General features: G+C 43.8%; 2 protein-coding genes and 1 long non-coding RNA gene across 10 annotated transcripts in view; 2 read left to right on the top strand and 1 right to left on the bottom strand.

Annotated features, from left to right (window-relative positions):
• myo9aa (myosin IXAa) overlaps window positions 1-21352 on the top strand; it is a 103485-nt gene extending 82133 nt beyond the window's left edge. For 4 of the 7 annotated variants that reach the window (XM_037979796.1, XM_017414223.3, XM_037979799.1 and 1 more), the window contains 25 exons: window positions 673-795; window positions 1826-1906; window positions 2041-2151; window positions 5856-5978; window positions 6996-7145; window positions 8124-8431; window positions 8757-10487; window positions 10922-11021; window positions 11224-11439; window positions 12225-12313; window positions 12419-12549; window positions 12667-12893; window positions 12979-13095; window positions 13193-13381; window positions 13477-13527; window positions 13736-13847; window positions 14780-14841; window positions 14985-15177; window positions 15298-15426; window positions 15567-15672; window positions 16447-16578; window positions 16848-16971; window positions 19248-19453; window positions 19576-19718; window positions 19835-20316. In XM_037979796.1, coding sequence (XP_037835724.1) covers window positions 673-795; window positions 1826-1906; window positions 2041-2151; window positions 5856-5978; window positions 6996-7145; window positions 8124-8431; window positions 8757-10487; window positions 10922-11021; window positions 11224-11439; window positions 12225-12313; window positions 12419-12549; window positions 12667-12893; window positions 12979-13095; window positions 13193-13381; window positions 13477-13527; window positions 13736-13847; window positions 14780-14841; window positions 14985-15177; window positions 15298-15426; window positions 15567-15672; window positions 16447-16578; window positions 16848-16971; window positions 19248-19453; window positions 19576-19718; window positions 19835-20316 — 5436 coding nt within the window. Of the gene's footprint in view, window positions 1-672; window positions 796-1825; window positions 1907-2040; window positions 2152-5855; window positions 5979-6995; window positions 7146-8123; window positions 8432-8756; window positions 10488-10921; window positions 11022-11223; window positions 11440-12224; window positions 12314-12418; window positions 12550-12666; window positions 12894-12978; window positions 13096-13192; window positions 13382-13476; window positions 13528-13735; window positions 13848-14779; window positions 14842-14984; window positions 15178-15297; window positions 15427-15566; window positions 15673-16446; window positions 16579-16847; window positions 16972-19247; window positions 19454-19575; window positions 19719-19834 lie in introns of all 7 variants that reach the window. The other 3 variants (XM_037979797.1, XM_025005517.2, XM_037979800.1) reach the window with 3 other exon arrangements.
• A 469-nt stretch (window positions 21353-21821) lies between these two features.
• On the bottom strand, window positions 21822-24372 carry LOC119617717. 2 transcript variants are annotated; one of them, XR_005234111.1, is made up of 3 exons: window positions 24268-24372; window positions 23832-24169; window positions 21822-23717 (listed from the first exon to the last, which is right to left on the bottom strand). It is a non-coding gene; the product is annotated as an uncharacterized LOC119617717 (long non-coding RNA). The 2 variants fall into 2 exon arrangements; XR_005234110.1 differs by having other exon boundaries at window positions 23832-24092; window positions 24268-24369.
• Window positions 23842-25517, top strand: part of scamp2l (secretory carrier membrane protein 2, like) — a 12076-nt gene continuing 10400 nt past the window's right edge. Inside the window, exons 1-3 of the mRNA XM_017414224.3 lie at window positions 23842-24037; window positions 24560-24637; window positions 24757-24843. Coding sequence (XP_017269713.2) covers window positions 23846-24037; window positions 24560-24637; window positions 24757-24843 — 357 coding nt within the window. The 5' untranslated portion in view covers window positions 23842-23845. The remainder of the gene's footprint in view (window positions 24038-24559; window positions 24638-24756; window positions 24844-25517) is intronic.

The raw sequence follows: 25517 nt of genomic DNA on the forward strand, positions 1-25517 counted from the left end.
AACAAATTGTAACAAAACTTTCAGGAAGTAATCACTGGATGTACATCAACAACTGATTACCTTTTGAAGTCACCCAAATTTAAGATGGCCGCAACAGCTAATCAACATTATCAGACACAAAAATGGCTATAATTCAGTCAGTTGTAAAGATATTGAGCTAAATTTTGGTGCGGTAGTAGCTGACCCCAATCCCCAACACATACTCCGAGCACTAACTGATTGTGCTAGGTCTTCATTAAGAACTTTGCCTTTAACTATCAAAGTCAACTCTGTCTGTCTGTTAGAGAGATATCTCATGAACCACTGAACAGATTTTAATGAAACTTTCAGAAAGTAATCATTAGATGTTCATCTACAACTGATTATGTTTCAAAGTCAACCCAGTTCAAGATGGCTGTCACAGCTATTCAACTTTAGTCAACAGAAAAACAGCTACAACTCAGTCAGTTTCACAGATTTTGAGCCAAAATTTGATGTGGTAGTAGCTGAGAGTTATTTGGAACACACACACATGACATGTTGCAATATCACTTTTTATATGATTATTATTTTATATTTTTGAAGGTTTGACTAAAACAGCTAAAACTTTGGCATTGAGTCAAGGAATTCTAGGCCTTTCATTTAAACTGTCCTTTTGGATCTACTCTACTGACTGAGACTTTTTCCGTGCAGCATTTGCTGAACGTCAAGTCACTGAAGTACCTCAACAACCTGACGCTTCACGACCGCATCACCAAGTCGCTGCTTCACCTCCACAAGAAGAAGAAGCCGCCCAGCATCAGCGCGCAGTTTCAGGTTTGACATGTCGCGCAGCTCGGTGATTTACAGCGCCGCGCTCCCACAGTAAAAATAACCCATAAAGTCCCGAGCAGGGTTGAGAAATCCCCCTGCAGCTGCGCATACAAAAAACAAACCACGAAAAGTTCTTTACATGCAAGCTGCCACGGGAAAAGAAAGACTTGTGTCAATCTGTGTGTGCAGCCTTTACTACTCGGTGATGTAAACCTCCATTTTCCCACTGTTTGGTTCCCGCTGTGTGCTCGTACCCACCCAAGAGTCGCAGCGGATGACATCATGTCTGCTAATTCAAAAAAGACGTCTGATTTTTGTGCAAAAAGAAAGAGGCAACAAAAAGCCAGTGTTCTTTCACCGACACGCCCTTCTTTCTTATTGGCTGTCAGTTAGGCCCTAAAGCAGTGGTCTCCAACCCTGGTCCTGGAGGGCCACCATCCTGCATGTTTTACTTGTTCCTCTGCTCCAACACACCTGATTTAAATCAATGGGTGATTAACAGGCTTCAGCAGAACACGAAGAGGTGATTTAACCACTGAATCAGGTGTGTTGGAGCAGGGAAACAAGGAAAACCTGCAGGATGGTGGCCCTCGAGGACCAGGATTGGCCACCCCTGCTCTAAAGTCTTACTACCAGCTGCTGCTTTCCCCGACCTCTCTGAGAGCGTCTGAGCGCCGAGGCCTGTCTGTTCGGCAGGCGGCCTGAGTCCGCGTGTGAGGGTGACTTCACCGTCCGCATCCTCCGCTCCTCCGGTTGCTTTAATCTCCCCGTGGAGGCGGAGGAAAACCAAATTCCTCCCGCCGCTGAATGATCACACGCGCACACACAAACACACACGCGTTCACGAGGAAAATTTTATGTTTTGGTACAGATGCGTACATAAACATAAAAGTAATTACGCTGACGCAACGCGGGACTTTCATCTTTCCGTGTTGCTCGCAGATGGAGCAGCAGCTCGTCTGGCTGTCCCACAGCTGGGAAGTGTGTTTCATGCCTTTTTTTTTTGTTTTGTTTTCCGGCTCTTATCCTGCAGGCCTCTCTCAATAAACTGATGGAGACTCTGGGTCAGTCTGAGCCTTATTTTGTCAAATGCATCCGCTCCAACGCTGATAAGGTACAGTTGGCTCTCAGCAATCTCCACCGCTTTGATTTAGTTTTGTAGACCACTTTGAAGTTGGAACATTTTTGTTTTTTATTCTTTGCGACCTCTCCTCCTTGAACATCTTCCTTTGGCTTCCTGTTCCTCAGCTGCCCTTACGCTTCGACGACAACCTGGTGCTGAGACAGCTGCGCTACACAGGCATGCTGGAGACGGTGCGCATCCGGCAGTCAGGCTACAATGTCAAGTATACCTTCAAGGTAACATTCTCAACCTGTAAACACTCATTCATAAATGTCATTTTATGCGTTTTGCTAGGAAATAAAAAGCCCTTTTAGACTTGACAAATGCCTAAGCCAGTACGTCGCCGGGCTGCAACTGTTGGCGACTAGTTGGCGAATGGCATTCATGAGGGAGTCTCCAAAATGTCTCGGAATTTCCTCAAGACTTGCCGAGGTTGCGGTCGCATCACTTGAATTTTGAACATGTTCATAACAGTCATAATAGTCACAGAGTCGTCATGGTCATTTCGAACTCTTCTCAGTGTAGCTTCTGTACTTCCAGAGCTGTATTTTGACACGAGAGCTCTCCTCATGACAGAAAACATACGAGGTTACAGCCCTGATTGTCCAGGTCTACAAACCACGTCAGTGAGAAATAATATTTATGTAGGAAATTAGTTCAAATTTGCCCATCTTCATTTTTAAAGTGTACTTTGGTAGATTAAATCCTACAAGGTGGGAACAAAGTGAACCCAGGAGGGTGTGATGTGGGTGGAACTGCTCAATAAAAATAATGTGCACGGCCAAGAATACAGTTTTGCAAACCATTCACACGATAGTAGGTTGTGATTATCAAAAACTAGCGGTTCAAAACGTGGCCACACGCAGGGATTAAAGTTCTCCATCGCCACAATGGATTTCCTTCGTTTGGAATGTGGCCAGGGCTGATTTCTGTCATCTGTAAAAATGAGAAGGAGGGAGGTGTTCTTTGTTGTGGTCCTGTTAAAGCCATCCAATGTATTTATGATGCAGGAAATAAACTGACGCTGCTTTCAACAGATAAAGCGAACCAAAGCCAAAGTTTTATCCAATCACAGCCAAGCAGGGTGGACCTGGGTACAAGCAGAGTTTCTAATTTAGAGGCTTTGTCGCTATATTTAGTGAGTTTTCAGACACCTCTAGTGACTATTTTTCACAAAAGCGACTAGCAACGTTTTTTTTCGATGTTTCTGGAGACTTTTGAAGACTGAAGGCAGCTCAGTCCTCCTGCAGCATCAGTCAGAGATTCACCCCACCCCACCCAGACGGTGCGAAGCTGAAGCCGACGGAAAAAGAGTTTCTCTTTTGCCGACCCTAAACCCAGATACGGGATGAGAGTTGGAAATATGATGTAAAAAAAAAAAAGCGCTTCCGATGAAAAATGCGTAAGTGTCTCTGTTGGGACAATGGTTAGCATGTCTGCCTCACATGTGGGAAGTCAGGGTTCATTCTCAGTCACACGACTGTCATTATAGTTCAAACCAAATCACTTTATCTTTTTGTAAACGGCAACAGTAATGTTTCTATAATATTTAAGACCTTGTTAGATCATTTCAAAAGCTCATAATTTCTGTTGACGGACACAAGATTTTAAAGATTTTTGTTTGATTTAGTGGAGTTACTTTTTGGATGTCTTATAACTTAAATGCTTCATTAGAGGACACTATACTGTGTACTCTGACTAATAGCATGTACACTGTACACTCCTCTTTATTGGACACCTTTGGGAAGTGACCGATACTCAGAAAAAAGGCGCGGGAGAGGACATAAAAATTGGAGTTTTGTTGAGTCACGATGTTCAGTCACCGGCTAGTTTCTCACAGTCACTAAGCTGTTATCAGACACAAAAAACCTCCCACAGAGGTGTCTCTGTACATCAGATTTCTTTAGGTTTATAGAATTTAACAAGACTTAACAGCTGAGGCCTGTGTAATAAAATTGATGAAATTTCCCCTTTTTAAAATCATTTGTTTCCATAGATTTGGTTAGGTTTTTCTCTCCCCGTTTGACCTAAAAGGCCCAAGAATTGTATTTGCTGAAAGCTTTTACTCAATAAACTCTGTGTTAAGAAGAGCTGTGCAGCAGATTGAATGAACATATCTCCTGTGTGCTGGCCAAAAAGGCTTTTGCACTTCACAACACCCTCGGTGCCCGTGGTGAATTCATCTCCAGGAAACCTGTCACTGATTCATTGTGCGTTTTGTCAGGAGGGAATTTTTTGGGGGTGGGAGATGGCAGCCATCTTTAACCACACGGGCTCTCATAGGAATGATGTCAGCCCTGTGAGAAATGCCGTGTTGCTAATAAAGCAAATGGTGTTAAAGGCAGATGGAGTGAACATTTGGGAGTGGCTCACTCCCACTCCTGTTCCTTTTTACAGTAGTTTCCATTTTCTGGTTTCGATCGGTGCAGTCGTATCTTGTTCCGATGTTTCAGACAACGATGAAATCACCGTGCTGACTGATTAAGACATCGCTTCATCAGATTAAAATCAGATTAAAACAGGCTTTCCGTGAGAACGAGGCTGGTGTCTGCTTTCGGTTTTGTTTTGGGTTTTTTGGGGGGGTTAAAAAAACCCATTGCGCATTTTTATAGATTTTGCTGGGTTCTTACTTTTACTGGAACATATCAAGCTGTGTCACTGCTCAGCTGCAGCTCATTACAAAGACAAAAATAATTCACTTTTGTAAACTTTGTTTTAGTTTTTGCCGTTTTGAAAAGCAATGATTTGCAGGTCGTTGGTCCAACTTTGAAAGCAGTTCGAACTCTTAGATGACGCTGGGGTGAATTAGTCCACATGAAGTGGTTAAACTTCACATCTGTGAAGACATGAATTTAGAAAGATGTGTAGAAGTGGAGGAGAACAGACGTTATTTTCTAATGTTTTTGTTTTTTAGGGAAGATCTAGCTCATTTCAGCAAGGCAAACCCCAGTTACATGTGCTGCAAACACCTTAACTGGGTTTAAAAGAGTCACATATTTTACTGTTTAAAAACCACACACTCCTCAGTTTTCATAGGCTTCATCAACTGGTGGCTCCTGGGCCTTATTCGGCCTGCAGGCTCACTCCACCCGACCTGAAAAGTGTTAAAATATGAAGAAATTGCCGACAGTCTCCTAAAGGAGGCAGTTTAAACCCAGCTCCTATAGGATTGGAAATGGTGGTGCCTTAGCCAATCAGAGTGCACCACATGTACACTGAACATAAAAAATATATATAATCTATTTATGACTGCAGAAACTGAAACAAATATAATAGTTCAACCATTAAAGCACAGACACGCTGGATGTGCTCTGTCTTGGAGAATGGTTTATTTTTGCCCCTGTGGTAACATTATCCAAACATGTTTTTACAAATATCGCCTCATGGAAATGATAGAAGGTAGAAACAATAGGCTGCATATCATAAAGTGTCATTCTTGGACCTAATTTGGAGGTTAAAAAAAAAAGAAGAGCTCATAGAGCGAAGGCTTTGGATTATCTCACTCAGATCAATTTAGCAGCAGAAGTTTCTGGCAACACGTTTAAAGCCGTGTTCAGCTCTAATGAGAAATATCTCGAGGATGGGATCACTCCTGAGGACTTTCCCGGGTCAGAACAGAGGCCTCTTCATTGTTCCCGAGCTCTGAAACCCTCCCCGCACTTGTAATTGTGTAAACACCGCATCGGTTCGCCCGTCCACCTCCTGCCGCCCGGGGCTCTGATTGCAGTGAATCGGGACAAAGAAGCTCAGTTCGAAGAACGCACGTTGAGCATATTTATGCCGTGATGCTTGAACATCTTTACCTGAAACGGACATTTCACTCAGCTGAAAGATGCTACAGCTGGCTGCTTCAGTTTGTGTAGCCCTTAGAGCTGAAATGAGGAAATCCACAGCGCAGATTTATGTTTCCCATTTTCCCCTTTTATTATTGTTTTTGTAGGATTTTGTTCACCACTTTAATGTGCTGCTGCCAGAGGACACCGGTGCTTCCAGAGAGAGCATCCAGGAATGTCTGGATCATCTAAACCTGCAGGCGGAGGGGTACCAAGTAGGAAAGACAAAGGTACCTAGCATATTTCCTGTTATGTTTCCTTTAATCACCTTTAATTCAGTTCAACTCAGTTTGTTTATATAGCACCAAGTCACAACAAAAGTCACCTCAGGGCTCTGTACAACACCATTCACATACTTTATAAAAGCCAATCAGTAAAAGTTATCTGTCTAAGGAAGCCAGCAGATTGGGTTGAATCTTCACTTCTGCACATTGGTGACAGTGGAAAGAAAAAACTAAATTTTAACAAGAAGTAACCTCCCAGCAGAACCAGAACCAGCCTCAGGATGAGCAGCCATCTGCTTCGACAGGCCGGACTTTGAGAGGACAGGAAAGAGACACAGACAAGCACAGAATGACTGGTCCAGGTGGAGTTTCTGTTGGAAGAAAGACAAAAAAACATGTTAATGATAGAAATGAATACAAATAGAAACATGGAGAGTAGAGAGCGTGAAGAGCGTGCAGAGTGAGGAAATGTGGTCAGTTTGTCCTCCAGCAGTCTGAGCCTATAGCAGCAGAACTAAAGGAGAGCTCAGGAAACCCAAACCAGCCCTAACTATAGGATTTATCAACAAAAAAAGACTGAAGCCTAGTCTTTAATCAGGATGTAACAAAAAAGAAGAGCTCCAAAATGTCATTCAGTGATTTTTTTTTATCTATTATATTGTTTGGTGATTAAATAATGTTGAGGTTATTGATGCTGCTGCCATAAATATAACATTTAGTGAGTTATATTTAAACAGGCAAAGCTTGGGATGAGCTCATGTGATGTGAAAGACTGGTCTGTTTGGGGACAAGGATGTGATGCAGACAGAGCTGCATGTCACCGTTATGAATGGACCCTGATAGGGGGCTCCAGGTTTCAGAGCTGCTGTTTATATAATTAAAGAATCCTGCCCAACATTCCTGTGAGTGTGTACGTCCGGTCAGAGGTTTATTTTTTATTTTTATTTTTTTCCAGCTTGTGTGTGTCAAATAAAGTGTGTGGGCAGCCCTGATCTGACTCCATCGCGGTCTTTCCCCCTTCAGGTGTTTCTGCGGGAGGCCGAGCGCCAGCAGCTGCAGGCCGAGCTCCACACAGAGGTCCTCCGACTCATTGTCTCGCTGCAGCGCCGCTTCAGAGCGCGGCTGGAGAGGAAGCAGTTTGTCAGGATGAGGGAAGCGGCCATCTGCATCCAGGTACAGTACGGCGCTAAATTAATTTATTAAGTGTTTTGTCATAAGTGTGCTCATCTCCAGCATTTACTTTCTTTTTGCGTTTATTTCTGAATGTTTTCTATTACAGTGGCTGTCAAAGCTGAGAAGTAATTATCCCCCTCCGTTATAACACTATTAAAGTATCTTAAAAAAATGTTCTTCAAATAGCGAATAACAAGAAATTTTAATTAAAAACTAACAAACTAGTTATTTGCTCTTTTTATCTGAGACACGTAAGTAAAAAAGGCTCTAATTTAAATCATGATTAAATTTATTAAAAAGTACTGCCTAATTTAGGAACTTTTTAATGGTAATATATACGTTTTATTTTAGCAACTGTACGCATGTAGCTCAGTTTAGGTTGAGTAGTTAATGTGAAAATAAAGTGTTAAAAGTTGAATGATGCTTGATTTTTGTTGCTCAAGTTCCTAAATTTATTGAAATCGGTGCAAAGGTTCAGCTCAAACATGAAATAATGTAAATAATTGTTACTGTTTGTGCTTCAAAGATTTGTCCTTTTCGTCAGTCCAAATCAGATTATATTTTGTATAATTGCGTCACATAATTAAAATAATTTTGAACATTCAAACTTGTGTTTTAAATAAGAACAGTTTTCTCATTTTCTTAGGCACCAACAGGTAAATCTGCTGTCACGGTCAGTGATTGGACAGGAAATGGGTGGGAAAAGCAGCTAAAACTGCATGTCATTTGGCACAAAGTCATTTTCAAACTGTTGACCGAAACAGTTATAATTTCATCATTTCTCCACATGAGACGATTTTAGTCTAAAACTCTGGAGGTGAGCAGGTGATACGCATTACTTCAAGGAATGCTAGACGTTTAATTAAAACAAGGGCTGCACAGGGGAAGTTTTGTCTCACTGAGCAGAAAAAAACGTGTGGCGACTAAATCGTCATAGTGTAAAAAAATTAACTTACCTGTTTCATCATCCCTTCACAGAAACAATGGCGTTCTCACCTGTCCGTGACGAGACGGGAAGAATATGACCCCCGTGTCAAGGAGGAGGCAGCGTTGTGCCTGCAGACACACTGGCGAGGTTACAGAGAGCGGCAGAGGTTCAGGCAGCAGAAGGAGGCCGTTCGGGTTCTGCAGGCGGCGTGGAGGTCGTGGCTCTGCCGGCGCCGCTCGGCTGCCGTGGTCATTCAGGCAGCTTGGCGCCGTTATCGGGACAGAGAAGCCTACTTGCGTTTGTGTGATGCTGTGCTACAGCTACAGGCAACATGCAGAGGTTTCCTCACCAGGCAAAGGTAGGTGTAACAAGAAAAAGGAAACTTTGTGCCTCTTTTACAAGAATAGCTTTTTAAAGCTTTTGAAACCCCAGATTAATCTTTGCACACAGCTCTGTCAGTGCATTTGGTCTTTGTTCAGTGTGCGAACAGACTGGTGGGAGCGTACCATTAGGCAAGAAGTTTCACCCAAAGCAGCTCTACAATCTGCTGAGGCTTTGTAACTCCAACTGTAATTATTTCTTCAGGTGGTTAAAAGTTGACAGCAGTTTGAGCTCCAAAACTATCTTTGGAAAAGGTGAAGCGGGTTCCAGGTAATGTTGTAACTGCTCTTCTCAATTTGCAGCTTTAGAAAACTGAGAGAAGAGAGACTGAGAGAGGAGAAGGAGCAGCAAGAAAAGCTACTTCAGCTTCAGAATGGCCGGGTGAGTGTCTCACCTGGAGAGGAGGAGGAGTCGCCCGGACGAATCATGGGGCTGGACCTCAGCACATGGGAGGACCGTTCCTACGAGCAGCGGGAAAAGAGCCTCCACGATCTCAGCTCCCACAGGGACGCAGTTAAAGTGGAAGAAAAGGAAGAAGATGAAAGTTCAGGGATGAAAGCGGAAACCGAAGCGCCGGCCTCAGGCCCAACGTCGGCTGCGGTGGTCCGAGAGAAGGCGAGGACGGTTGACGAGCAGAGCCACAAAACCACTCGGGCCAAGAGAGAGAGCCGGCGTCTGCGAGAGCTGGAGCAGGCCAAGTTCAGCCTGGAGCTGCTCAAGGTTCGAGCGAACAGCGGCGGCGCTTCGTCCCCCTCGGAGGAGCGGCGCTGGTCTCTGGAGCTGATGCCCCCAGCGAGCCCACCTGTCCAGTCCCCCCAAGGCACACCCGACAGCCAGAGCTCCAAAGGCAGCTTTGAGCTCCTCACTATGGACGAGGAGCCTCCAAGGGCTACAGAGGAGGTGACAGACAGTGACGACCCCTTCTCCCCTGTCCAATCTGTTGCTCCAGTATCAGATTTTAATGTGGAAGCTGGCCCGTCAAGCCTGAAGCCTACGGAATCTCACAAGACACAGATTTCTGATGGTGTCATCACTGAAAATAGCCAGGGCCCAAACAAAATGGATCTGTCGGCGCCCGCTGCCCCTTCATATCCTTCCAAAATTGAGAACTACCTCCCAACGTTTTACATCCCTGCCCGTGAGAGCAGCACAGCAGTCTCCCATCCTCATAACACCGAAGAGCCTCAGAGAAACAAAGCAGACGTTTCTACAACCACCACTACCATTACGAAGCCGCTCAAAGACAGACGAGAGCCATCGCGACGACCTGTGGTGGTGGTCATCAGCATGCAGAAAGAAACGCCACTCGGCGAGGAGCTCAGTGCCCTCATCCCTCCTCCCGTAGACTTCCGAGACTCTACGGCCAAAAGGGGGGATTTGGCATCTTCATCTGAGGAACCGGCTCCGGTCTCTGTGAGCCGCGGCCCCGTCTCTCGGCCCGACCAGTCCGTCATAGCCAAGCTGGTGCAGCTGAACGAGGAGAAGGAGGAGCGGCAGCGCAATCAGCAACAGCAGAACGAGAAGGAGATGATGGAGCAGATACGACAACAGAAAGAAGCCCTGGAGCAACAGCGGCTTATGTTCGCTCAGTACGAGAAAGACATGTTTGAGAAGCAAAAAGGGGAGGCGATGCTCAGGATCAAGCAGAGCCGACAGGGAGGGCAGGACATCACCAGAACCGCAAGCTCCGTCAGAACCCAGAGACCCAGCTCCTTGCTGATTGAGAGAACATCCCAGCAGGCTCCTCACGGCAGAACGCAGTCAGACTCGACTCCCCCGCCGCTGCACTCGCCGCCGGGCGCGGACAGCCATGGCAGCGACCAGCACCCCCAGGCGCCTCCGCCTTCGTCGGCCCCCACAGAGAGGTGCAAAGACAGCCGACCTGCCGCCGAGGGCTGGGCACCCAAACTCACGCTGGAATCGAGAGGAGGAAGCAGGATGAAAACGCAAACTCAACAAGGCAACACCGTCATAATGACGGATAAAGCAGGAAACATCTTCTTCTCTCCGAATGACAAAGTGACATTTATGTCGTGAGTATCCACTTCAAAATAACTTCATTTTCCCTGATTGTCTTTGTTTTTTCTTTCTTTGGACTTTTCTTTAATAGTGACATAATTGTTGCTTTTCTCATTTGCATATTTATTTATTTATTGCCCACTGCTAAGGCAAAGACAGACGATGATGTTTTTTTGCCCACACTCAGATTGTCTGGATTTTTTTTTTGTTACAGATTATCTCAAAATGTCCAAAAATTTACCATAATAATCATAATTTTAAAACGGTTTGCAATAGATTGAGACTCTATATTTTTTTCCCATAACTAATTTGTTATCAGGTCTTTCTTTAGAGATGGCACATCATACAAAAGTTTTGATCTTTTTATTTTTTACATGTTTGTTTTAGTTTGCTGCTCATTTTCTGATTGCGTATTTTTAATCATGTGTTTCTTGTTTTCCTCCATCAGTTTTGATGGCGACGCCTCATCTAAAGGAACAGCTGCAGCTGTTCCCAAAGAAGGACCCGCGCCAGCTTCGAAACCCTCTAAAGGAGCAAAAGTGCGAGACGTGAGTGATGTTGTTATTTTGCAAAGCATCCGTCTCGTCCAGCATTGCATTTGAGTGAAATAATCTCGACAGAGCAGCTCGTCTTGGTATAAGAGCAGGGCAGCTGCCCGACACGAGGAGCCGAAGGCGCTGCAGCTCTGCTCTGAGAATCCGTGCGGAAACGTTTTCAACTTTACATGTTATCACCTCTGGTAAACTCCAGGTTGGCAGAGTGGGCCAAAAAAAGAAAGCCAGAATGGCACGGACCCGCTCCGACTTCCTCACCCGCGTCCCCAGCCTCACAGCTGGGGGCAATTCGGACGAGGACGACTACAGCGGCGACAGCCCCGCCAGCCCGCGTCATTTCACCCTGCCCCTCTCCAAACAGAGCTCCACGGAGGCGGGCCTGAGAGAGTCCTGTTTCAGTGACTCGGACATGGTAACAGGCGCCCTCCACGCCACCGGCGGCCCTCTCCACTCTGTCCGAGCGTGCCTTCTCTCTGACATTTCTAACCCATTCAGTAGAGAGAGCGTGTGTCTGCAACTCACCTCTGACTCAAACTGAGCTTCAGCAGTATCCTGTTCTCTGAATAAAAGTTTCCCGTAGAGTGGAAGACATTTCAAAGGCCCTTTTTGAAGCAGGTATTTCAAAGACATTTTGAAATACCTGCTTAAATGCCATGGCTACGTGAGTGTTTAAACAATAACATGCTTTTGTGTCATTGATTTTATGCAAATTAGGCATTTAAAGATGATGTCCAATAGTCCAGGCCATTAAACACATCTGCAGAGGTCAACAGTGTATGTTTGACTTGACGCATCACTACGAAGCACAGAGTTTGAAATGTATTTTCCCCCAAAAGATAAAACATGTAACATAGCTCTTTTTCTAACAATGTTTAACTGCTTTTCCTGATTCCTGATTCCTGATTCTTTCCCAGTAATTAGCTTTATCTGCATGTGACTTGGATCCACTGCTCTAATCAAACGTCGGAAATCCTCTTAAAAAAAAAAGATTGAGTTTTCCTTCTTCTCCTTTGATGCCTGCCATCATAATATTTCCGTAAAGAATCGTCCTGCGATAGGATGGTGCCACCTACTGGATTAAACTTGCTCTCCGATTCTCGGCTATGTTGAGCTAAATGTTTCTCTGTAGCAGAAAGGTTTTTCCCCTCTTACTGCTCCCGCACCTTTAATGTGTCATTTGGCATCACTTTGTTTCAGCCTGAGGAGCAAAAGAAGCTACACAAAGCCATGTCGTCAGGAGATCTGGTCAAAGTGGACTCGATGCGCAAGAATTCACAAGACGGAAGGTTTGTTGTCGCCCCCGTGTCAGATTCCACAAAGATATTATTTTTAGTTATTGTTCTTAAACAGGATGATAGCATTTGTGCTAAAGTTTTTTTTTAATCCACCAGGGTTCGGGGTAAGATGCGTTTCTGGGGCAAAACCAAGTACGGAGAAAAGAAGCCCTCCAGGGAGAAGCTGATTGGTGGGGCTGATTCCTTTGATGGAGACTCCAGTGAAACTGGGCCGTTCTTAGGAGAGAGTAAGCTAACGCTGCAGAGTGTATTTTAGAGCTGATAGTGATACGGTTGTAAATATACAGAGTTTACCTGAAATCGTTGTTTAAGAGGCCTCCGGTGTTTAAAACGTCTTCATCCAGCAGGCCAGGAAAACATGTCGCCGCCCTACAGTCCTGACCTGATTCTGGATCGAGGGTTCCGAGACCTGAAGGAGAACAAGGAGCCGTCCCCCAAGGTGAAGAGGCGGCGGAGCGTGAAGATCAGCAGCGTGGCCCTGATGGAGCCTGCTCAGTGGCAGAACGATTCGCTGCAGATCCTCACCTCCATCAGCGACTACAGGAGCATGAACGATTTCCTCATGAAGAAGGTAACAGCATGCTCTCGCGCTGCCTTCCTACGTGGGGCTTGAAGGGAACGCTGCAGGTAAACTTTGACTGTGGTGCCACATTTAGATCGGTGACTTGGACACAGAGGACAGCAAGAAGGACACGATGGTGGACGTGGTGTTCAAGAAGGCTCTGAAGGAATTCCGCCTAAACATCTTCAACTCGTACTCCACAGCACTGGCAGTAAGTGTTAACGTGAACAGTTGTTTATACTATAGTTACCATGGTGATAGGCTGCTGCGTTGACTCTTCATGAGCCCCCGCTGTCCTTTGTCCTCAGATGGACGACGGGAAGAGCATCCGCTACAAAGACCTTTACGCTCTGTTTGAGCACATCTTGGAGAAGACCATGCGACAGGAGCAGCGGGACTGGAGGGAGTCTCCCGTCAAAGTGTGGGTCAACACGTTTAAGGTTTTCCTGGACGAGTTCATGACTGAGTACAAACCGCTGGACGGCACATTGAGCAAGGTAACAATTAGATTTTTTGAGGGGGAAGGGGGGGATTTTCTGCAGCAAAGTTAAAATGTATAAAAGCAATCATTGTTCCTGTTTGCCTTCTGCAGCAGGTACCTAAACCTGAACGCAAAAAACGCAGGAAAAAGGACACCGACATTGTAAGTCTCTTCATTTATATTTACCACATATCTGTGATAATAACAGACATCTTTTTTTTTTTTTTTAACTAATATTTTCTTACTGTTTGAAATAGCAGGAAGTTTAAAAAAACAAGAAATAGCTTGGATGTGTTTTTTTTTGTTTGTTTGTTTTGTGTCTTTATGTTTGAAATGCACACCTGAACCTGTGCTCTGCTGCCCTCTACAGGTGGAGGAGCATAATGGCCACATTTTCAAATCCACTCAGTACAGCATCCCCACGTACTGCGAATTCTGCTCCTCGCTAATCTGGATGATGGATCGTGCCTGCGTCTGCAAATGTGAGTGTTTTATTTGCAAAATATCCCAAACATTCAATTTGACACACCTTCAACATTTTAACCAGAATAAAAAATATATATACCTGAGAATAAAACTATTGTTTGAAGGCCAGGGATAGTGTTTGTTTTTAACTAACAGAGAATTAGTAATGTTTTCTTAGTTATCTAATAAGAGAAGAAGCTGAATCGAAGTTCACTCCTGTGACAACTGTGAATCACATGATAAAAGAGAAGTTGTCATTTAGCCAGACGAAGAAATACTTTTGACTAAAAATGCATCTCTTATGTTCAGAATATATGCAAAAATAGAAACAAGACGATACAAAAACGGAGCTAAAATAGTCTTAAAAGAAAACTATATCGTCAAAAAATATTGTAAAGAAAGAAATATGGTTTTAAAAAGAAAGTTTCATAAAGAAAATGCATTGTGAAGAAACAACAGATTACTGTAAAGAAAAACAAATATTTAAAGAAATTAAAAGCAGGAAATGAAAAAGTTTTGTGGTGAGAACAGCAGATCAGACGAGTGGGTCACTGAAGTTGCTTTAACATAGTTTAACCTAAAACCCTTCTTTTCTTGACAAGTTTTTATGACCACAAATAGTAACACACACACACACCACGTGGGTCACCCTCAGCCTGGCTCCAGCGATTAGGCTCTGCCCCTCCTCAGCTCTAATTAGATTGTTTTCAACTGGACTCATGGGGTCTGCAGCTCGTCTCTGCACACAGTTTGTTCTTTATTCCCTCCGGATGTTTCCTTCATGCTGGCCAAAACCACTTTGGTCTCTCAAACACTAACAGTTGCTTTCTGTTTTGTTTTGTTTTTCTTGTTTTCGTCACAACTTTTTTTTACTGAATAATGAGGAGACACTGCCTCTCAGTGGACAGTGGAAGTGACCTGTTTGATTTCTCTGGCTGTGTTCACCCAGTGTGCCGATACGCCTGCCACAGGAAGTGCTGCCAGAAGACCAGCACCAAATGCAGCAAGAAGGTGAGTCGGCCATGTCCAGCAGCCTCACAGTTAATTGGCATTTAAGTAGCTACTGCTATGATAAATCTTTAAAAAAAAAAAAAGGTTCAGCATTTTAAATCTATGGTTACATTTTTTTGCTTTGTTTTTCTCCCCTCGAGCAGTTCGATCCAGAGCTTTCCTCCAGGCAGTTCGGAGTGGAAGTGTCTCGCCTGACCAGCGACGAGAGGACCGTTCCCCTGGTGGTGGAGAAGCTGATCAACTACATCGAGATGCACGGCCTTTACACGGAAGGGATTTACAGAAAATCTGGTTCCACTAACAAAATTAAGGAGCTCAAGCTGGCGCTGGACACAGGTGCGTTTCGCCACCTGATTTTTAAGTCCTAACAAACACGAGCGGGGTCTGGATTTAGATCTTATCACGAAGCTTTGTGTGTTTTTTTGTTTTTTTCCCATCCTCCCTGTGTTCGTATAGATGTGGAAAACATGAATCTGGACGACTACAACATCCACGTTATTGCCAGTGTTTTCAAGCAGTGGTTGAGAGACCTGCCCAATCCGCTGATGACGTTTGAGCTTTATGAGGAGTTTATACGTGCCATGGGTGAGTAGTCCAGCACTAAAACTCCTGCAGTTGCATTTCACTGGAGATCCCGTCCACAATTATAATTTAATACTCCAGACAGTATATTGTATTTGCTGTAGCAGTAATTGGTGACTTGTCTCGTGTGTGTGGTGCTTCAGGTTTGCAGGATAAAAAGGAGACGATTAGAGGAGTTTATTCTGTTATCGACCAGCTCAGCAGAACCCACCTAAATACTCTGGAACGCCTCATGTTTCATCTTGTCAGGTAATAGATTTCCCCTCGTTTTATTTCTAGTTTAGGATTAAAAACTTGAAACCAGGGAAGTCTTGATCCAGATTTCTGTGAGAAAAAGTTCAGCCATGGTCTTGTGTCGTGAAGCGACGGACGAAGCTGCTACGAGAACAAAAAGGACGCAATTTTCGTGACTAAGAGTCGACTTTGGGACTTCTCATCAAGTATGACATCAGCTTTAGTGGGCACCCAATCTTCTGCATCGCCTTTCAAAGACCTTCATGACTTCATGAGTCAAAGGCATTAGTGAGATCCACAAAGACCATGGACAAACTGAGGTTTTACTCTTTGCATTTTTCCTCGACTTCTCCGGCAGCAAAGATCCAGACGCTCCCCTTCCCAACCTATGTGCTGTGTCAGATATATTATGTTGAGAAAATGAGATTGTAGAGCTAAATGTGGCTCTGACAGCGTAAAAATAAATAAATAAAGGGATTGAGGACAATGCTAAAGTTAGCTTTTCTGGGGGGAAAAAAATAAAATAAATAAGTCACCCTTTTTTATGTGTGTAAACACATTGGTAGAACTGAATAAAGCTTTGTTGATACAGCCTCAAACACACTCTTTATAAAATATTTCACCCAGCAGTTCCACAAGTATTGTGACACAGTTGGTGTAAAACAAATCAGGAGTTACCTGTACTTAGCAACATCAATCCTCATCAATTAAAAATGATCCTGATTACATGAGATCAGAAATGTTTTTCCATCCTGATCGATGGTTCTAACTTTAAAATGATTCTTTCAGGATTGCCTTTCAAGAAGAGACGAATCGTATGTCAGCTAACGCCTTGGCTATAGTCTTTGCTCCCTGCATCCTCCGCTGTCCGGACACCACTGATCCTCTGCAGAGCATCCGGGACCTCAACAAGACGACAGCGTAAGAACGCACACTTTCGCTGCTTTCGCAATCAGACTCGGTAATGAAAAGGATGGGGGAGGGGGGGTGTAACTCACTGGGAACACGCACGACGAGCAAGTATTCAATTAAATTAATCTGTTTCACGTGAGAACTATCAACTACCAGTCTGGCCCAACAAGATCGTCAGATGGATGAAGGAAAACGGGGCAAGAAGAGAAAACTCCACGCGAAGTTTAGTGCTTCCAGCAATTCTGAAGCCATTTTTGTCTCTCGCTGTCTTTCTGTAGGTGTGTAGAACTTATCATTTGTGAACAGATGAATAAATACAAAGTGCGACTAAAGGACATCAGCACCCTGGAGTTTGCTGAGAATAAGGCCAAGTGTAAGCTGACCATCATTCGGCGCTCAATGGTAAGATCAAACACCCATCCCTGTGAAAATGTCCGCCTGACTTTAAATCTGCTGTAATCTCTACCATTTCCTTCTTTCCGCCTCCCCAGTTTCTTCCCTAACATGTCTTTTCCTTTACTCAGAGACCTGTACTAATAGCTGTTAGGTTTATGAGCATAGCACACATTATGGTATGTATTACCACACCTCTGGATCTCGTCCTCAAATTGTCATCCTGTTTTGTGGGAAAGCCATTTCCTCAAATACTCACATCTGTCTTCTTCCCAGAGCATGAGTTATCATGGGTTTTTTTTCTGTTTTCTGTAACTGTCTCTTGTTTAATGGCACACGTCTAATTATATTCACTTGATGTTACAAGACTATGGAGCAGACAACCCCAATTCTGAAAAAGTTGTGACGTTGTGTAAAATGTAAACTAAAACAAAATGCAACGATTTGCAAATCACATAAATTTGTATTTTATTCACAATGAAATATAGTAAACATTTCAAATGTCTGAATTTAGAAATTGTACCAGTTTTTAATGAGGTAATTTTGAATTTTATAGCAGCAACATTTAAAAAAAAGTTGTGACCGGGGCAACAGCAGGCTGTAAAAGTAAGTGGTACAAATAAAAAAAACAGCTGGAGGAGTAATGTGGGTAATTGGTAACAGGTCAGTAAGAGGACTGGGTAGAAAAAGAGCATTTTAGAGGCTGAATCTTTCAGAAGTAAAGATGGTTAGAGGTTCACCGGTCTGTGAAAAACTGTCTAAAAATACAAATTCAGAATAATGTTCCTTGACAAAAAATCTACAGTTCATAATATTATCAAAGCCTTTCAAGAATCTGAAGAAATCTCTGAGCTTAAAGGTCAAGGCTGAGAGTCAATATTGGATGTCTGTGATCTTTGGGCCCTCAGGCAGCTCTGCATTAAAAACAACTCTGATTCTGTTCTGGACGTCCCTGCATGGACTCAGGAACACTTCCACAAATCTTTGTCTGTAAACACAGCATCACTGTGTCATCCACAGGTACTGATTAAAGCTCTATCATGCAAAGACAAAGTCATAGGTAAACACGATCCAGAAACGCTGCCATCTTCTGTGAGCCAAAGCTCATTTAAAATGAACTGAGGCAAAAAGAAAAACTGTTCTGTGGTCAGATGAATCAAAATTTGACATTTTTTGAAAACCACAAATGCTACATCCTCCATACTGAAGAGGACCGGGTCCATCCAGTCTGTTATCAGAGCACAGTTCAAAAGTCTGCCTCTCTGATGGTATGGGGGTGCATTAGTGCTTCTGACATGGGCAGCTTAGACATGTAGAAAAGTACCATTAATTCATTAAAATAAATACAGGTTTTAAAACATCATGTGCTCTCATCCAGCAAAAACCAATGACTGTAGAGCAACTAGAATCCTCCATCAGACAAGAACGGGACAACATTTCTTCTAAAACCAGCAGCTGCTCTCCTCAGCTCCTGGATGTTTACACACTGATGTTAGAAGAAAAGGGGATGATACACAGAGGGAAACATGGTCCAGTCCTACCTGGTTTGACATGTGTTGTTGCCATAAAATTCAAAATTAGCATATTTTTTCAAAATAATGGTAACTTTTATGTTTTCTTTAAACATTTGATAAGTTTGCTATGTTCCACTGGGAATAAAATATGGGTTTGTGAGATTTGCAAACCATTGCATTCAGGTTTTTATTTAGATTTTACACAATGACCCAACATTTTTTGGAATAGTGGCTGCACAAAGCAAACATCTTCTGTGAATTAAAATGAATTTAAAAATAAAAAACCCCTTTTTAGCAGAGTTAATATCGATGGTTTCCTCAAAAAGAAAACCTAAAATAAGAACTGTTGCATGAGATTTTATTTTTGCTCTTATTTTCTAAGTTGTAGAGAGAGAGAGAGAGATCAATTTCCTTCATATTAGTATCTTAAAACAAAAATGTTGACACCGTTAACTACGTTTTTTTGAGTTCTGAAAAAGGGCTTTAAGGTGGCACATCTGTTGCTTGTTACTGTAAACCTTTTATTCAGATTCTGCTGATTCTTTTGCTCTTGTTGCTTTTTATTCTTTTAAGCTGGCAAATTCAGCTAAAAAGGTAAAGTTAGTGTACTGATGTGCTGTGACTTTCCTTGTGTCCTGTGCTGCTGTTTTGTCACGTGATTACGCGTGGAGCAGTGCCTTCATAAAGAAACGGAGTGATGTGACAGAAATTTGACTTGATGCCGATCAGCTGTTGTTTTACGGCGATGTTCGCTGTTGCTTTGCTCCCCAGGGAAAAGGTCAGGGGCGACGGCTGAGCTACCACGCACCCTCGCCTCCGCTCAGTCCTCGGCTGCCATCTGTGTCTGACGCTGCGGGAGAAGAGGGCGTCGGTGAAGAGGGAGCGGAGTCGCCCAACATCTCCGAGCATCAGCAGGCAGCCATGCAGCAGGAAGAGAAAGTGTTGACAGAGCAGATAGAAAACCTACAGAAAGAGAAGTGCGTGAAATGTTATTGACTCAAAATGGAGAGAGATGATGTCAGAGGACAACGCCAGGCATGAAAAGATCCCATCTGACTGTGGTAATAACGCCAGCTGTTGATGATTTTCTCCTTGACAGAGAGGAACTGACTGTTGAGATGCTGACTCTGGAGCCTCGAGCATCCGATGATGAGACCCTGGAGTCGGAGGCCTCTATTGGTACAGCTGACAGCTCTGAAAACCTCAACGTGAACTCTGAGGAAACTGTTTCAGACTTCTCTGGTATGTCGCTGTGCAACAGTTTAAATCTTGTTATTTTAGCAGTATTTTTCTGTTTAACCGAAGTGAAAAGGCTGTATAAAAGAATGAAACTTAACCTGACTTTGCTCTCGTTATAGAGAGAAGTCCAGGGCTGGCTTCTCCGTGGCCTCGCAGAAACGACGGGCAGAGCCACCGTCGACACACTCACCACCCGCAGCCAGACTGCCTGGACTCTGTAGACTCTTGCTCCATCGTTTCCTCCTACTCCTCCTCATCGCACTTCCACCCGTCCTCCTCCTCCTCCTCTGCCGCCTCCCGGCGGTTTCGCTTCCACTCCAAGACTCCGGACCAGTCTAAGGCCCCGGCCCCGAATGTACCCCCGTTCTCGAGATCGGACAGCATCGACAGCAGCCCCACGGGAGAGCAGGAAGGCGCCTTCGACGAAAGGCCTCAGTTTACGAGCCGCGGCACATACAATCCAGAGAAGGGCAAGCAGAAGCTTAAAGGAGCGAGACATTCAGCAGCCAGGCATGCGAGAGACGGCGGGGGCCACGGCGGGGACCCTCCTGACATACCACAGCACCTGGTACTGTACGGCAGTAACGAATTCATGGTATGAAGGACATCCGGACAACAAAGCACTCCCTGATTGGCTTCCAGGCGAACATATTCATTCTCAACAGGAGGCGACATTAAAGCAAATGATCTCCACTCTTTGATTCAATCATGCTTAGCCTTTCCTTGTTGAATGCTGCAGGAAAAAGTACCGCGCCCGGTGCTCAGTGTATCCGGACAGGGCTCCTCTGCTGCCATCCATGCTTTCCCAGTGCCTTGGCAGCTCCTTCCTCGGCGCCAAGAGGAGACCCACTGAGCAGCAGGACGGAGAAAAGGGAATGCCGGAGGAGTTGGGGATCGTAAATGAGAAGAAACCAAGACATCATCAGGTGTCCCGGACGTTCCGGTGGACTTAAAGCTCAGAGTTATTATTCGCTGCTTTATGAGTTTACAGCTGATAACAGTCAGCGTAAGCAGTGGATGTTCTGTTATTACCAGATGATTTTTCTCTATTTAATAAATTTTATTATCACAGAAATGCTTTATAATAATATACAAGTATAAATACTGTAAAAAGCCGGAACACCAGCCTCCGCTGGGTAGTTGAAGTCAAATATTTATCTATTTTTGTTTTGTTTTTTTTGAGGATCCTGGTTTAGGATGTTCAGATTTGGGCAGTCAGTGGACGCTACATTTGTGCATGTGTGTGTGTGTGCATGTGCTGATGTGCTGGGCGCACACGTGTGTGACTGTATGTACGAGTGTGAAAAACCAAACCACTTTATGTGTTTTAAGTTTCTGCTGCTTTTTTTTTTTTTTCCTCCCCCTGTCGGAGGGGGAAAAAACACCGCCATCAAAGGGACCAAGTCGGCCGCTGTGGATTCCAGCCAAGGACATCCCAGCTCTTTAAGAATGTCGGACGCGTTCAAGATTTCTGCGTCCTTCTGCTTGACAGCCATACAGCAGTTGTAACGTACAGCGCAGTTCATTTGTACGGAGTCGTGAACAACTCTCTGTGAACAGAACCTACTGTCACCTTCCAACTCCCTCCTGTCTCTGAAGTGTTTGCTCCGTAGCAACCAAGAAATGCCATAAAATCATTTTGTCTTCTGTCATTATTAATGAGTCTGCTTGGTTGGGTTGAGGGAATTTTCCCAGCCTTAAAATGATCAACAGGGAACCTTTTCAGTTCTGTCCACAGATTACAAAAACCAAATAGATCCTTTAAAGAGGAATCTTTTATTTTGTTTTTGTAAGAGCAAGAATGTGTTCACAGGAACAAATGGGCTCATTTACAAGCAGCAACGTCTGATTTTCCTCACTGCGACATGTCAAAACAACAAGTGCTGGGTCTACGATAAGAATCTGATCGTATTGCTGGTTGGTTTAAACAATTCATTAATAAGAATGAATTAAATGCATTAAAATCAGTCAGATGTAAAAGTAGAAACTGTCATTTTCCTTTCAGCGTGAACAGTTCTCAGCACACAGTTTAGCTGTTGTGACCAAAGATTATAACGATTAATGTCATCAAATTGTGTACTTTTAGTGACACAGTTAAATTCTACAAGAGACGGAGCGTTTGGATTAATCGTTTGGCTCATCTTTTTTTTTTTTTTCCTGGTCATTACTGTCATCTAAACCAGATGTGGGGATCAAGCCCAGAGGGAGTGTTGGATTGACCAAATATACAGTTGGCACCAGATGTTTACATCCACTGAATAAAAAGACAAAACATTATTTTTCAATGTCTGACATTAAATGAGACTAAACCTTTCCTGTTTTAGGGTCATTCAGGATTCTCCAAATTATTTCTATTTGTTAAATACCTGAATAATGAGAGAAAGATTTGTTTTTACCCTTTCTTCATCATCACGATTTTACATACTCTAAGATTATTATGTTCTTAAACTATTTGTTAAAGCCCAGATGGTGATGTCATGGTTTCAGAAGCTTTTGATTGGTTATTTGACAACACTTGAGTTAATTAGAGGCACGATATCCAAGATATCAGGAAGAGAATCGTCAACCTCCTCAACTCTGGTTCATCGTTGGGTACAATTTTCAGATGCCTGGTGGTGCTTCGTTCATCTGTTCAAACAATTCCACACAAATATAAAGACCACAGGAATGTCCCGCCATGATACCGCTCAGGAAGGGGACAGGTTCTGTGTTCCCTGACATGAATGGGTTTTAGTGTGAAATGTGTGTATTAAGCTGAAAACTAAAGACTTTAAGATGCTGCTGAAGCTGGTAGAAGAACTGCATTATTTACAGTGAAAGGAGTCCTGTTCCAACATAAGCTGAAAGAACACTCAGTGAGGAAGAAGCCATTACACTGAAAACAACATAAAAAACCTGCAGTTTGTTAATGAACACAGGGATAAAGACCCTAATTTCTGGAGACTTCCTGTGGTCTGATGAAAATAAAACTGAACTGTTTGACCATAAAGACCATTGTTACCTCTTGTACAACTCATCATACTCCTTCTGTTTTCCTTTTCTCTCTCTTTGTCCTACGTTCCATCTCCTTATATTCCTGTCTACTCTCTTCAGTCCTCTCGCTGTCCCATGTCTTCCTGGCTAACCTCTTCCTCTGGATAACTTCCTGCACTTCACTATTCCACCACCAGGTCTCCTTATCATCTTTCAATGTATCTTTCTCAGTGTTCAGGCATTTAACAAATGGAATACTTTTGGGAATCCTGAATGAAAGGTTTAGTGTAAATTAGTAAATAAGAATAAAAAAGGCCAACCTGAACTATATCAAACGGTGCAGCTGGAAAGAGTTTACGCCAGTTGTTTTCCGTATATGTAATTCTGAAATCCGGGGTATGCACTCAATGTAAACAAAGCACTTTCATATGCATATTTTACTCAACAAATCTGAGTTTAAATACCTAACAATACATCTAAAGTGTTGGACTTCTCCATCCTAAACAGCTCATCCATGGATGTTGCCATTGTTGAACTATCTTCAGTCACTTCGGCTGTTTTAGTAGGTAAACAGAGGCATGTGGTAGCTGGCAGCTGTTCACAAATTTTGCTTCCAAACTTTTAATTTAAGGACATATTAACCATTAATTAACTGTGCCTATCATGTTTCTTACTTTATCTAGTTTTTTTGACCGATCAAATTGCAATGAGTAGCTTTAATTCATCATCTTTTTTTTTTTTTTTTTTACCTTTTTTAATCTTTTAGGTGGCAACAAGTAAACGTTTTAGCTGAAAGACGCACAATGTAGAGAAATACCTGTATAATATTAAGCAGTGGTTTCAGTTTGAGATATTTTATTTTTTTCTTGTGAACTTAATCCATTGATTCATTTAACAAATTTTCCCAGCGCACCTGAAGGCACCTCGTGTCCTTGGAGTGCAGGTTGAAGTTCAGAAAAGCAGTTCGTGTTGCCTTCACGAACCGCTTACAGTCCAGGACAGGCACGAGACAGCAGACCGTCACGAGAACTGCACACATTTGAAACCAATTGACGTTATTTCTAAAATTAAAAAAAACAAAAATAAAGCTGGGTAATAATTGAGCAGCAGTGACTCGGAGCAACCTCCGGTGACGCTGCCTACCTGTGACACGACGCATGCGCAGAAGCCCGGCGTCACGCAGCAGCAACATCGTCAGGGAGCTCGAGCCGCCGCCGCCGCCGCCGCCACCGCCGGGGGAGACGGGAGCTGTCGTGTTTATTTTCCACAGAAGGCAAACTTTTTCTTCCACCATGTCGGGATTCGACAGCAACCCGTTCGCAGACCCAATGGACGTGAACCCCTTCCAGGTGAGCGCGGTGTGCTTTGGGCTCGTGAGGCGAGTGTTCAGGCGTAAAGTGACGACTGAAAGAGATACGGTGCAACAACACAAACCTGTTTGGTTGGTTGCTGGGTTCGGCCTCTGTATTTCCTGTCCGACACTTGTCACGTATATAAGATATAGCATATATTAGGTCACCTGTATGCTGCTTTTTCTACATTTAAAAAAAGAGGGTGTTTTCGGCTTTTTTGAACTCACCTGGGCAGGTGAGCAGAAGCTAGCAGGTGCTTTCAGCCAGTCAGCCATCATCTCTTCCTCATACCATTATCACTTCTCCCTGTTCTCTCCTTCAGCTGCCTGTCACAGCTGGACTTCATTTAGTTTGGAAGGTTCTCACTGTTTTGTTTACAAATTGTGAACCCCTTAATCATGTATACACATTATAGTAGTCCATGCTTTTGTGGAATAGTTCCCTTTTAATGCAGTTTTTTTGCTTGAGCTGGTATTGTGATTAAACTAATTCAGGGTTGTGTTTTAAATCTGCTTTCAGGATGCCTCGGTCACACAAGCCACCAGCAGGGCGTCCGAAGGCATCGGAGAGTACAACCCCTTCACTGCAACTGAAATGGTGATGTTTTGTGTTTTAAATGCACCCACTGAAGTCAGAGAGTTGCTGATTCCTTTCCCATCATTGAGCGCGTCTGCAGTTGTGTATTAAAGAGGAGCTGCCTTTATGTCTTCTCCCAGGGAGACTACTCAGGGACAACCATCCCGGTCTCCGCTGCCTCCTCCCAACCCGCCGTGCTACAGGCCTCCGTGGAGCAAACCCCAAAAGTAAGCACAAAAAAAAATCCAATGAAACCAAATAAATCTGATCATTTTTAGAGCAGGACTCTGGAAATCGTGGTGCCTGAGGTGCATGGACTTGCTTGGCTTTCTTACACAAATGACAACATGTCCAAAAAACCCACCAGTTGTCCGTGGAAATAAAATTTCGAGCATGGCGAAGTTTGGCGTCAAGCAAACGAATCTCTGCAAAACAACCAGGCGATAACAGAACAACAGACAGTTTGTGAGGTTAAATACTCCACCAAAAGTTTCTTTTTAAATTTAAAGGTATACGTGTGAGGTTTCCTTCAGGGAGTTCTCTACATCGGTGTTCTGTTTCATTCCTTCCTGACTGCCAGTGGCAGTAAACAAAGTGGATATGTCCCCTCGCGCTCCGCGCAGGTCGAGAATTAATGTAAACAAAGTCACGCACGTGACACGTAGCTCACCTGGGCATGCGTCTATAAATGGCACGTGTGAGGCTACGTTCGGCCTCTTTGTTCTTCTCGCGGTCGACCTGGCGTGCTTCGCAGGTTGATTTGCTCCATAAGTCCGTTTCTTCGGTACTTATTGCAGGGATAAGGAGGTACACGTTGGTGTACGGTAAGGCGTCATCCTGCCTGTGACTTTTCTGTCGGAGTGCTCGTGGAGCCCTCTAAGGCGGTGGGTGACGCGTCTCA

This window comes from Kryptolebias marmoratus, linkage group LG15 (genome assembly GCF_001649575.2).
Source record: "Kryptolebias marmoratus isolate JLee-2015 linkage group LG15, ASM164957v2, whole genome shotgun sequence".
Classification (NCBI taxonomy): Eukaryota; Metazoa; Chordata; class Actinopteri; order Cyprinodontiformes; family Rivulidae; genus Kryptolebias; species Kryptolebias marmoratus.